The 12,802-nt window shown below is 43.9% G+C and overlaps 2 protein-coding genes across 2 annotated transcripts; both read left to right on the top strand.

Moving 5' to 3' along the window:
* Nucleotides 1-2,629: 2,629 nt before the first annotated feature.
* Nucleotides 2,630-4,561, top strand: hoxb6b (homeobox B6b). Its single transcript, XM_035144837.1, has 2 exons — nucleotides 2,630-3,077; nucleotides 4,097-4,561. Exons 1-2 carry the CDS (start codon nucleotides 2,630-2,632, stop codon nucleotides 4,354-4,356), a joined length of 708 nt encoding a protein of 235 aa, XP_035000728.1. The 3' UTR covers nucleotides 4,357-4,561.
* A 975-nt stretch (nucleotides 4,562-5,536) lies between these two features.
* Nucleotides 5,537-6,956, top strand: hoxb5b (homeobox B5b). The gene is made up of 3 exons (XM_035145963.2): nucleotides 5,537-5,986; nucleotides 6,050-6,182; nucleotides 6,686-6,956. Exons 1-3 carry the CDS (start codon nucleotides 5,537-5,539, stop codon nucleotides 6,931-6,933), a joined length of 831 nt encoding a protein of 276 aa, XP_035001854.2. The 3' UTR covers nucleotides 6,934-6,956.
* Nucleotides 6,957-12,802: the final 5,846 nt, after the last annotated feature.

Raw genomic sequence — 12,802 nt, 5'->3', positions numbered from 1 at the left:
GATTAATGGATGGAATCACCTGAGCGAGGTGGCGGACGTGCGGGGGAGAGGAGGCCGGGAGGACGCGGGAGGAGGCTCGGGTGGAGTGGCAGCCTCACACCGGCCATGATGGATTATCAACAAAAGGTAAGAGCTCCGTGTTTCTCCTCCTGCGGCGGAGAGGAGGCGAGCTCCCGCGCCGCCGCAGCTCTGCTCCGGCCGAAGTGTCACTGAGGCTCTGGAGCTGGTTTCTGTCTGCAAACGAAAAGACACGGAGCACGAGACAGGATCCAGAAAGATCCACAAACCTGCGTCTTCCTCTGGGCTGCGTTGGTGCGAGCGATTCACCACCAGCTGCTGCTCCGTCTGCGTAGAACCAGACCGGAGCCGCAGGACTCGACCTGGAACCAGTGGGAACAGACAGATGTTGTGAGCAGACAGCTGTTGTAAACAGACAGATGTTGCAGGTCTGAGGCCTGATGTGGAACCAGTGGATGTGATGGTTTCTGGTTTCCAGGCCTGGTGATGATGATGATGATGGTGGTGGTGGTCACGAGGCCTAACACACCTGAGACACGGTTTATTAAACATCATCCACATTTTAAACTCTTCAAATCATCTGAGGTTATTTTACATTATCTCATTTGGTCAGTTTTATTCTGAAAAACCATGTCAGGAGTCTTTTATGTTGAAAGCGAGGCGCTGTCTCATCGAGCTGTTCCGCCTTTATTTTATTTCCCAGTTTTTATATTATTATTATTATTATTATTGAACAAATAGTTGCTCTAATTTCTGACCTTGTATTTAATAATAATATAAAAAGGCCAATAATCCTCATATTCAAGGTTCTGCAGGATTTCTGCTGCTTGTCTTTGTCTCATTTGACGCATCATGTGAAATATGTTATTTATAACAATAAAATAGTATTATTATTATGTTTATTATTCTCTCATGTTTGTTCCAGTTGATCAGTTGTGTTGTTCAGCAGCATCTGATCCTCACGAGGCTGCCGAGCTGCGGCCTGGTTCCGAGGCGGAGCCGCTTTTATTCCTTCGAGACCAAATCATCAGGATTTTACTGTTATTAAAATGTTTTCTGAAGCGAAATCATTTCAAATAAAACACAACTTTACTCAGAAGCACAATTTTATCAAAGGTGAAATCAGGATTTTGTCATTTTTTTATGAGCTGATGCCAAACAAATATTTATTTTTCTGTCTAATTCAATCGAAACACTGCAACAAATTCAAGATTTTAATCAATACTGCGTTTTATTTCGTTACTATAAATTCAGTTTCATAAGCTAATGTAACTTTTCCATAGAGGAAATGTATTTAAATGGATAATAAAAAATCTACATGGAATAATAAAGATCTGAAATAGAAATCACGAAGCAAATGTGTTTGTTGTTGTTCATGAAAATCCTGAAAATGCGAAAATTAACTCCAAAAATGTGGCTTTGAATTCATTAGTTAATACTCATGACCATAATAATATTAATTACTACTCATAATAATATTCACTGATTCATTAAATTAACTGAGACTCACATCAGTATTTGTACTTACACAGGATTTTGAGTTTAGTGTCCACTTGATCACGATGGATGATGATGATGGTAACGACGTGTGTGTGTGTGTGTGTGTGTGTGTGTGTGTGTGTGTGTGTGTGTGTGTGTGTGTGTGTGTGTGTGTGTGTGTGTGTGTGTGTGTGTGTGTGTGTGTGTGTGTGTGTGTGTGTGTGTGTGTGTGTGTGTGTGTGTGTGTGTGTGTGTGTGTGTGTGTGTGTTCCCTCCCTCCTGCTCTCCACACGGTGCTGAACCAGGACGAGCTCACACCTTTTGTAAAGACAGTGGAACATCGATAAACACTTGGTGTGAGGGTTTGTTGTGGCATTAAAAACACGGTGTGTGTTGTTGTGTGTCTGTTAGTGACGGTGTGTTGTTTTTAAAAAGGTGGAAGTGAAGGTTTGAGGCAGAGATGGAAACACACAGTGGAGCAGGTTCTGCTGTAATCTGTGCGTAAATGGAAATAATGCGCAAAGTGTTTGGGGTCATTGCGATGTATTTTCTGCTTGTTTTTGCATTTTTGTGTGTGAGAGTTAGTTAACGTGTGAGTGTTAACGCGTGTGTGTGTGTGTGTGTGTGTGAGAGAGAGAGAGAGAGAGAGAGAGTGAGGGGAGAGACAGACAGACAGACAGAGAGAGGGAGGGATCATTTGCGGAACCAGAGCTTGTTTATGTCTCCTTCTGTTTTACTGCGCTGCTGTTGCGCAAATCCCGTGTTATTTCACGCACAGTTCACATTTGCAGTGTGTTGTTTGCTTCTTGTGTGTTTGCATTTCTACACGCGTCGTGGCGTCCGTGTAAGTGCGCGCGTAAAGACCCACAGAGCCGTGCGCTTCGCCTCGACTCACCGGGGACCCCTGCGCGCAACAAGAGCCCCCCCATGGGTGCAATAGTGCAAGCGCAGACGGCGGTGATTGGCCAGAGGTGGATCAGATGGTGCACTTCCCCTCCGCGTTCAGTGGCACCTCACCACCCCCCCTCTCAGCAAAAACCAAATCTCCGATAAAGTAATGGCAAAACCACTTGGACTATAAAAGACAACAAATCATATTCCTCCGGAGTATATACACCCCGTTGTCCACCCAATGAGTTCCTATTTTGTTAACTCAACTTTTCCCGTGTCTCTACCGGGAGGACAGGACTCTCTCCTGGGTCAGATACCGCTCTATTCCTCGGGATACACGGATCCGTTAAGACACTACTCCAGCGCGGCCACATATGGAGCAGCAGCCAACATGCAGGACAAGGTTTACCCGGCGTCCTACTACCAGCAGACGGGCGCCGCGGCCATCTACGGCCGGGCCGGTGGCGGAGCCGCCTGCGACTACAACCCGGTGGGGACTTTCTACAAGGACGCGGAGGGTTCGTGCGCCTTCTCGAGCCGCGAGGACCAGCCGCTGTTCGTCACGCAGGAGCACCAGCAGCGCAAAGCCGAGTGCCCGGAGCAGAGCGTCGGCCTGGGCGGCGGCATCGACGACAAGTCCCCCTCTCTCATCTACCCGTGGATGCAGAGGATGAACGCCTGCTCCGCCGGTGAGTGCCACGCGTTTCACCGTGTTGTTGCCCCGGTGCCCGGAGGTGCCGGAGGTGCAGGAGGTGCGTGGAGTGTGCACGCCGAGCCCCACAGCTACCTGTCAGCTGCCAACACGCACACGCACTCACATTTAGTTCAACATTTCCAAAGAGAGCGTGGAGAGATTAGAAGATCACAGACACATTCAGAGTTTGTAATTCCACTGCGCACGGATCTTTCCTGCGCCTTCAGGGCTTTGACGACTACATCATCACATCGACCACACGTGCACGTACACACACGCACGCACACACAGACCGGGCCTGCATCACCCGAGCTCCAAACTTTGATGGCACACATCTTCAGACTGGGCCCTTTTCAGAAATTACGCAAAAAAAACACAACTTTCTGGAGCCATTAAATGTCCAAAACAATAAAAACCCACAGTGTTTACTTCACTGTGAATAAGAAAACAACACAAGATGTTGTGTAGTTGAACAAAGTTTCACTCTTTAGTGTCACAGAACAATAAACAGAGAGAATTCCGCTTTATGCCACTTTTACGCACCATATAATTCTCCTTATGGACACGAGTGGCATCTTTTAGGTTTTTAAATATAAATGAGATGATAATTAGGCGTCACGAGCACAATAAAGTCATGATTGAGGAATATAGTCGTATTATAGAATATATATTTAAATAAAATCAATATTAGATACTGAGGCCCATCCTCAGACACATGCGTATCCATTAAAGGCTTTTATAGGAATATAATCCAAGTATTTTAAATATATAGCGTATAGAAGAAAGTGCAGTTAATACAAATATCCTAATTAATGCACATTAAAAATATTATATTTGCATAAGTCTGTGATTTAGAGCTGCAATACACTAAATTTCCACTTTATTGTATTTTTTCAGAGACACCACTACAGATTTTGAGTGCAGTTTCAGGTACATTCTCCTCCCACACGTTGGACATTCACTCGAGCCCCAGCGTTTGAATTATGAACTCATGAATCCACCTTGTTGTTCCAGGCCCGTTCGGCAGCAGTGGCCGCAGGGGCCGACAGACCTACACCCGCTACCAGACCCTGGAGCTGGAGAAGGAGTTCCACTTCAACCGCTACCTGACCAGGAGGCGCCGGATAGAGATCTCCCACGCCCTGTGTCTGACGGAGAGACAGATCAAAATCTGGTTCCAGAACCGCAGGATGAAGTGGAAAAAGGAGAACAAGCTCCTGAACCCCTCGAAGACCCCGGAGGAGGAGGAGGAGCAGGCGGAGAAGAAGAGCTAAAGGGACACTGGCGCACAGAAATACAATAAAAAAACAAAAAAAATGAAATGTGTGATTCCTCTGTAGATGAAGTGCTGCGAACCCCCTGTTAGAGACGTGTCGAGTGATAGTGTCCGCACGGTTATACTGTCTGCATTAGGTTCCGATCAGGTCCTCCTCTGTCTGTCCTTGTGCTCGTGTCTTTTTATTTAGAGGACTATGCAAAAATCCGCCAAAATGTAAATAATTTGTAGTGTTTGGTTTTTGACAATGTTGTTACCTCATGACCACAGGCCTCCTGAGTTCGGTTCTATTCTTATGATTTGCTCACGACACGAAGAGGCTTCGTCCTTCACTGTGCATCTTGTGCTGTAGTTGTTCTCTGTGATAGTCGTGTTGTTTACAGCTGTGCCATCATCCACTCACGAACTTTGTACAGACGAGAAAATGTGACATGTTATTTATTGTTGTTCACCATGTGTTCGATGCACATCTGGATATCGTGTGCAATATTTTCTTTAGGAAATTGTACATAGAAATAAAGGCTTTTTGATGTATATTGGAAAATCTTGTGTTGTCATTTATACTCAAGGAAAAAACACTTATTATACATATTATATTATATTAATAAGAAGCTGGTTTATTATTAGCATCAGTATTTTTTTTTTTTATTCTAGGGGATTTTGAGATCATAAACCTATAAATTCCCATAAACCCAGAGCAGAGATTGAATCAAATTTCCAGTTTGGCACCGTGCGCGTCAAAGTGCCAGCAGATCAGTCTCGGTTATGTTACCTGAGCCTTTTGTGGCCTGTGCGATCCGCGCGTTACATAAATGATGGATCGACTCCCCCGCGTCCCGGCGGAGCACTGCCGGCTCCGTCCGCAAGATGGCGCTCTCTGCACGCACGGCTCTCGGGGCGCAGCGGGGAGGCACCATTGACTGGAGCCTAACGACCATTATTTCGTCATCATTTGTAACCATGGAGCATGAATTACCTCTCGAAGTCATCAGAGAGGATTTACGACTGGTCAACAAAGGCACGTGATTCCGGAACGCTCTCCCATATTTGGCCGCATACCTGGCAAAGTACAGTAGGGCTTCATTGCTTATAATTCATGATTGCGTCCATAAATCGTGCAAACACACAGGATTATAGCGACAAAGATCTACAAATCGAGGCTTTAAAAATCCAAGCAAATGAGCTCTTACTTTGTAAACTCGTTCTCAGGGCGCTATCCAAATGGCTCCGACTATCAGTTACTAAATTATGGGACTAACGGCGCTGTGAGCGGCTCCTTCAGAGACCCTGGCACCATGCACTCCGGGTCCTTCGGCTACAACTACAATGGCATGGACCTAACGGTGAACCGCACCAACACCGGCGGCCACTTCGGGGCCGTGAGGGAGGATGCCCGGGGATTCGGGCCGGACGCCCGCTACAGACAGACGCCCAACTGCTCGCTCACGTCCCCAGATCCGGTGCCGGCGTCGTGCGCCACGGCCGGCCGGGATCCGCTGGAACTAAAAAGCCCCTCTCCCCCGCTCGACCGGGGCGCGACCTCGGGCGGCGGCGCGCTGAACAAAAGCAACAACGCTCATTTCACGGAGATCGAGGACCCAACCGTCGCGTCCGAGACCGAGGAGGGCGCGCACAGCAGCGGCGGCGGAGGCGGCGGTGGCTCCGGCGCGGCACCGCGGGCGCAGCAGCAGCAGCAGCAGCAACAGCAGCAGCAGCAGCAGCAGCAGCACCAGGAACCCAACGCCACCTCCTCCACTCCCACATCTAACGATTGCCAAACGCCACAAATATTCCCCTGGATGCGGAAACTGCACATAAGCCATGGTATATTCACTCCTAATGTTTAAGTTGTGCCGGGTGTCACGCTGATGAATCTGTGCGGTGTTGCATGAGTGCGCAGCGGTGGTTGTGTGGCTGGTGTTTGTGGAGTCTTTGTGGGGCTGCGTGCTCTCGGTGGCTCCGGGTGAACCGCAGCTGGAGCCGGAGCACCGCGCAGGGAAATGTGCATCTGGGCTTTTTTCTCTAAAACTGTGCGTAAAATGCGCAAAGGGCTTGATGGCGAGATGTGGAGATGATAATGATAATAATAATAAGGCGACAGTAAACACCCGTGGCGTGTGAGTGTTGTGATGTGTCGTGTTGGTTGCATGCTCCTCCACCTCCTCCACCTCCCCTGCACCAGCTCATCCCATGTAGTGACCCCTCTCTGTCTGTGCCACATCCCCACACTCCAGCCAAAAGAGCCCAAACAATTCTAATAACGGCCTGTGTGTGTGTGCGTTGTGCGGTGCAGTTGCTAATTGTCTGGGTTTTCTGTAAAATTGTAGATATGACTGGACCTGACGGGAAAAGGGCCCGAACCGCGTACACCCGGTACCAGACGCTAGAGCTGGAGAAAGAGTTTCACTTCAATAGGTACCTAACCCGACGGCGGAGGATAGAGATAGCCCACGCCCTGTGTCTCTCCGAAAGACAGATCAAAATCTGGTTTCAGAACCGCAGGATGAAGTGGAAGAAGGACAATAAACTGAAAAGCATGAGCCTTGTGACGGGAGGCAGCGCCTTCCACAACTGAATAACTTTTTTTTTTTTTTTGAAAGGGGGGAAAAGTGTTAAAAAAAATCATGAGAATTTAAAATAAAAACATACACAAAAAAAAAAAAAAAAGAGAAACCAAGAAAAAGAAAATCCATGAGTACTGTAAAGCTTTTGAAAGCGCAGCACCTTCCAGCATGTTATTGTGATAGAAGAAGAAGAAGAAGAAGTATTCTGTGGTGTTAAAATACAATTTTTTTCAGTTGACTGTCGTATTATGATTAGCTTAGATGTGAAAGAAGATGTAAATATTATTGGGGGTATTTCTTGTCCATGCTCTTTGCTCTCTCTGTCTCTTGAAGGTGTTTAAACTTCAGCTCTTTATTGTGACTTGTTGACGGTCTCACAGGAGTGAAATTCATTGTACAGTTACAAAAAATAAAATAAAATACGAGTAAAAAAAAATAAGGAGGAAAAAGGAAAAAGTTTCCCCAAAACCCATATGCTGCTCTTCATTGAATGTAATGTACCCGGAGGCCATTCAACGCGCTTTAGTGTAACTTTTACTGCTCCTTTCGATGCTTAACGTCCATAAACCTTCATAAACAAGCCGATGTGTAGCTCTAGGACATTTTGTGCATCTGTTATTATTGTTTAGAGCTAATTATGAGCAATGCAAATGTACCCGAGCTGTCAAATGTGATGAATTTTTAGTGCAAAGGGTTCTTCTGTGGCGGTGGTGTGAGCTGTTTCCTTCCTTTTCTCTGGTGTTTCCTCGCCGGTGAGCTTTTTGTATTTGTGAGTGAACTCATAGCGCTTGAAAAATAAAAGTTTCTCTCCATCGCTTTGAACGTGTCTCGACTGTGTTGTGCGTCCGGATCAGACACACACACACACACACACACACACACACACACACACACACAGGCGTGTTTCTGAGGGAGCTGCGTGCGTAAAGTTGGATTCAGACTCATTAATGATTAACCTTAAAAAAAAAACAACACATGGGAAACTGGGGTTCACGCACCAGAGCTGCAGGGAAAACTTTTATATAAATTAAATAAAAAAAAAACTTACCTCCTGTGACCTCCTCGCAGCGAGACGCGTGTTTGGCACGAGAGAAGTATTGGTGATAAAAATCGCACCCCCCAAAAGAAATAGAGCTTAGCTTTGGCTTACAGGTATATAGGCAGAGCTGAAGTTGGTAAAAAATCCCCGCTTACCAAAGATTGTATAGACCTATATTACTTACAGACTGTGAAAAGTCACGTGAGGTCCATAAAGTTGGTTTTATGGTTTTGGGGAGTAGACAATGTACTATATAATTCACAACCTTGAATGAAAGTGACGGCTTAACTGCTGGATGGGACTGGAAAGGCTGGACTGGGGAAGGAACTGGTGACCAGTCGGATTCACTCCGTTTAGGCTGAACCTTCAAAAAAATATAACTGTTCCCATTGGAGAAATAAAAATAAAATCAGAGAGTGGCTTCTTACATTTATATTTTAAAATATCAACTTTTAAAATAAAAAAAAAATTATTCTTAGAGCAAATTTGAGTTTGAAGTAAATCTGTTTTCTCTCCTGCGATTTGAAAACCAAACAGATTTATTCCACATTTTTTACCTGCAGGAAGAAAAACATATTTGAGACTTTCTTTGTTTTCTATTATTTCAAATATTTAAAGCTTCTGTTCTTGTTCATCAGCTGGAAACATCGAGGAGTTAAAACTGTAAAAGAAATCACACAAAACGGCTTTGATCCCCCAAAAAATAAAGTGTGTTAGTATTTTTAAAAAGCCCCTCGTGGGGGTTGACGTCTCTTTCAAGAGGCTTCACGTCGCTGCCGTGACTCGAACTTGACTCGGTGCTGCAGTGATTTATTCTCTGGAGTCGAGTCACCGAGCGGCCAAAGGTGAAGTGTCGGGCAGCAGCGAGCTGGACTCCGGCTCCACTGACTCCACTGACTCCACTGACTCCACACGGACACACACCAGCCTCTGCAGCTCTTATCAAACACGAGGGGTTTCATCTTCAGGGAACTAAAGGCTGCGATCATTTCCCCCCCCAAAAAAATCCCAGGTTCTTTACCAAATATAAAAAGTTAAAAAGCAGCGGTTGGGGTTAAATGTGTCCCAGACATTTCCCACATATTCATAACTATTAAGTGGCAATTTACGCAGCGTAATGAGTATTGCATATTGATAGAGGTAATCTGTACCCGGATCTCATGCATAATTCATGGCGGCGGGGATCATCGCCGGGTCAGGAGACGACGTTAGACCGCAGATGCGTCAGGAGGAGGCTGCTGCTGCCAGACTCTGCACCGTCACCACACACACACACACACGCTCGGTGTTGTCGTGCACGCGGAAATTAACAAGACGTTTTTTCAAATCTATAAAATATTTTTTTAATTCGAAGGTTTGTGGGTTTTTTATTCCAGGGATGAGAACCGTGTGTAGAAAGAGCAGAATCTGGCTCCAGATACTTTCTGCTGCTCTGATTCTTATTGCAAGATTAATTCCAGTAAATCCTGAGTTCATTGTAAAGTGGAGCAAGAATTACAACAAATAGAAATTACTAACCCTATTAAAAATTAAAAACCCTCCTTCAAAAAGCACCATTTTGACCTGAAATGCTTTAAATTGTAAGACTTGAATAAATTCAAACAGATTTTTCTGATGCAGCTTCACTTCCAGCTCAGTTAATACAAATAACAAATTATTATATCATTCCTAAAAATTCAATGTGAAATAGAGAAGTGTATTTATTTCACTCCTAAATTAAAATGAGAAAATCTTTATTATTTGAAAGTCCCCCCCGCCCCCCTCTTACATTGGATTTGATGTGGTCAACGTGACCGTGGTGATGGAACAGAACTGTCACCTGGTCTCCCGCTGCTCTGGGGTCAGCGGTTCGGTGTCATGGTGGAGACCAAACATCTGGAATCTGCGTGTGACTCCACCGCCGCTGGCTGCGATGCAGCGGCCCCTCCAGCAGAGGGCGCCTCAGACCGGTCCGGCCGGGTGATGGATGGTTTCTCTCTGGTCTCGGGCACGTCTCGTCGTCGGGAGCGCGCATGGCTGCAGAGAAAGAGCACGGGAACAAACATGGTGTCACTCAGAGCAGCTTCATCAGTTCATCATCTCTGCAGGAGTCTGAGGAGCAAACCCTCAGCTCCTCGTGCAGGGGGCTGAGGGTCCGGGTCCAGGTCCAGGTCCAGGTCCAGGTCCAGGGTTCGGGTTCGGTTAAGACTCGTTAACCTGATAATCAGAGTTCATTTTATTATTCTTGAGTCCAAGTCCTGAGCTCCAGTGCAGTTTGAGCTTCTTGTAATTGGTTATTTCTATTTTATTCTACTTTACAGCTCCACTCCAGCATATTTCAAAAGGAAATAACCGTTGACACCAGTGAATTTATCTCTACAGCTACTTTTATTCTTAATATTTCTCATTAACATGTTATTTCTCAACCTTTTCACCTGTGACCCTTCATACAAACACTTCTCCTCTAACCTCCTGCAGATTTTCATTTAAATGAGTGTGATGTAAAACCATCCCATATTTTCCTCTACGATTACAAATGGGAGATAACAGAAAAACGTTTCTGTGCATCAGGAGGAGTTTTCACTTCTTTCCTCTGATTGATCTGACGACCCTTCGACAGGGACTCGACCCCTCGGGCGGGAAAAACCACAGCACTGAACCCAACTGAGTGTGAAGCAGTTAAGCAGAAGAAAAGCTGCGGACACACTGATATTATTAGTATTAAAGAATTAAATATCAGTACCAGTGTATCAGTGTAGTTTTACTTTTGAAACCTAACTGATAATACTTTTGTGTACAATTTTTTACGTTGTCGTATTGTTAAGTAAAGAATCCGAGTACTTCTTCCACAGCGAGTTTCAAGGAGGTGAAACTGAGGTTATATGAAAAACAAATAATTTAAAATCAAAAGGTGTCAATAAGCGTAAACCTCATATCCGGCATATTGACTTTACTCCTGCGACAGCTGCTTCACTTCAATACGCTCGTAATGTGAGTGTAAAGAGAAATGAACACGTTCATGGTTTCAGACATGAACTGGAACAGAAATCAAACCCAGAACCTGACGTGATAAAGCTGAAACAGAGCAGCCGTATTAATATAAGGTGATATTTTGCTGCTGTTTTTTTATTGATGATAAATAAATCATTAGATAAAACTTTATAGATCCTTGTTAGTTATAAAAACATTAGGTTGTACAGTTTGTACAGATTCCTGTGGTCTGGTTACACAATCTGAGGGGTTATTTCTTTATCACTTATTAATGTATTATAATTTTTAAGTAAAGATTTGGTGATTTAAGCCAATTGTTAATAACGTATTTACATGAATTAATACTTTTAATGGCATGTTAATGTTCATATCTACAGAATTGATAATTAAACCACTTATTAACTATTTTATAAGAACTTCTTAACATTTATAATGGAAAACTCGGTGATTAAACTACTTTATTAATGACTTATTACCATTTATAACAACTTTCTATTACTTACTAATATTTGTAATGGTCTTGATGACTTCACCCCTTTATTAATGAATTATTTATAAAGACCGTAAATGACATATTAATATTTATAACTACAGACTAGGTGGATCGAACCACTTTATAATTGACTTATTAGAATTTATAACAACATTTAATGACTTGGTGAACTTTACACCTTTATGAATTACTTGTTAACATTTATAATGACTATTAATGGACTGTTAACATTTATAATTGAAGACTTGGTGGATTAAACCACGTTATTAATGACTTTTAATGACTTATTAATATTTATAAGGGTGGACTTGGTGACTTCTTAACCATTGACAATGACTATTAATGACTTACTAACATTTATAACAGCCGCCTTGATGATTACACCCCTTTATAATGGCCGAGTCAGTGGATTAAACCTTTTATTAAATCACTTATAACCCCTAATAACTTATTAACATCTATAACAGCGGACTTGATGACTTATTAGAAAATAAATGGTATCATCCCTTAAACCGCAAATGTAGAAATATCCTGTGTCTATTACTTCTGATGTTTAATTATGAGATGAATCATTTGGCTTCTGTCCTCCGGCCTGAGTCTGACGTCCTGTCATCTATATAAACCCTGTAGATCCGAATTTGTGTAAATGAAGCAGCAGCCACAAGTTCGTGTCTTGGGGAGTGTGTAGGTGACGACACTTCTCCTGGAGGAAAACGCTCAGTCCAGAAAATACTAGAATATCAGAGTTTATACTTTTTGAAGAGCAGTTCTGAAGTTCTCACTCTTAGAGCTGACCCTTGAGTGAGAGTGTGTGTGTGTGTGTGTGTGTGTGAGAGAGAGAGTGTGTGTCCTCTTTTGTTGGAGAATATGACATCTGTTAAAGATGCAGGACAGGCCCCTCAATGTGGCCTTTGTTCTCCTCGTCATTAGTCACGTCTCCTCTCCACCGAGGCCGAGGAGGAGTTTGAGTTTGCAGGGAAACGTGAGGAGGACGTCGTCAAACTGCTGCAACGCAGCGGCCGGAGAGAATCGGTCCCGAGGAGAAGATGGGACCACGACAGGAAAGAGAAGAACAGTAAGTCTATCAAACATGTATTTTACAGCAGAGCAGAGTGGGTGTGGGTTTGATTTGAGGGTGTAATCATGTGGGAGGGGAGAGACCTCAGGTCCTCCTGTGTGTAAACATTCATAACACTTTATAATATAGCTATAGAGAATATAGTTATATAATATAGTTATAAACAGCTACGATGACTTTTTAAATGTTTGTTAAGGTCTAAAAAGTGTCAGCAACTATGAAGGCATATTTTTGGGTTTACTAAAAATGTGTTTTTTATTCATTCTCCTCCCACAGGATGAGTGAGTTTACACATAAACT

This window comes from Hippoglossus stenolepis, chromosome 21 (genome assembly GCF_022539355.2).
Source record: "Hippoglossus stenolepis isolate QCI-W04-F060 chromosome 21, HSTE1.2, whole genome shotgun sequence".
NCBI lineage: Eukaryota > Metazoa > Chordata > Actinopteri > Pleuronectiformes > Pleuronectidae > Hippoglossus > Hippoglossus stenolepis.
The sequence above is the reverse complement of the archived record's forward strand: the minus strand, read 5'-3'. Positions and strand labels throughout refer to the sequence as shown.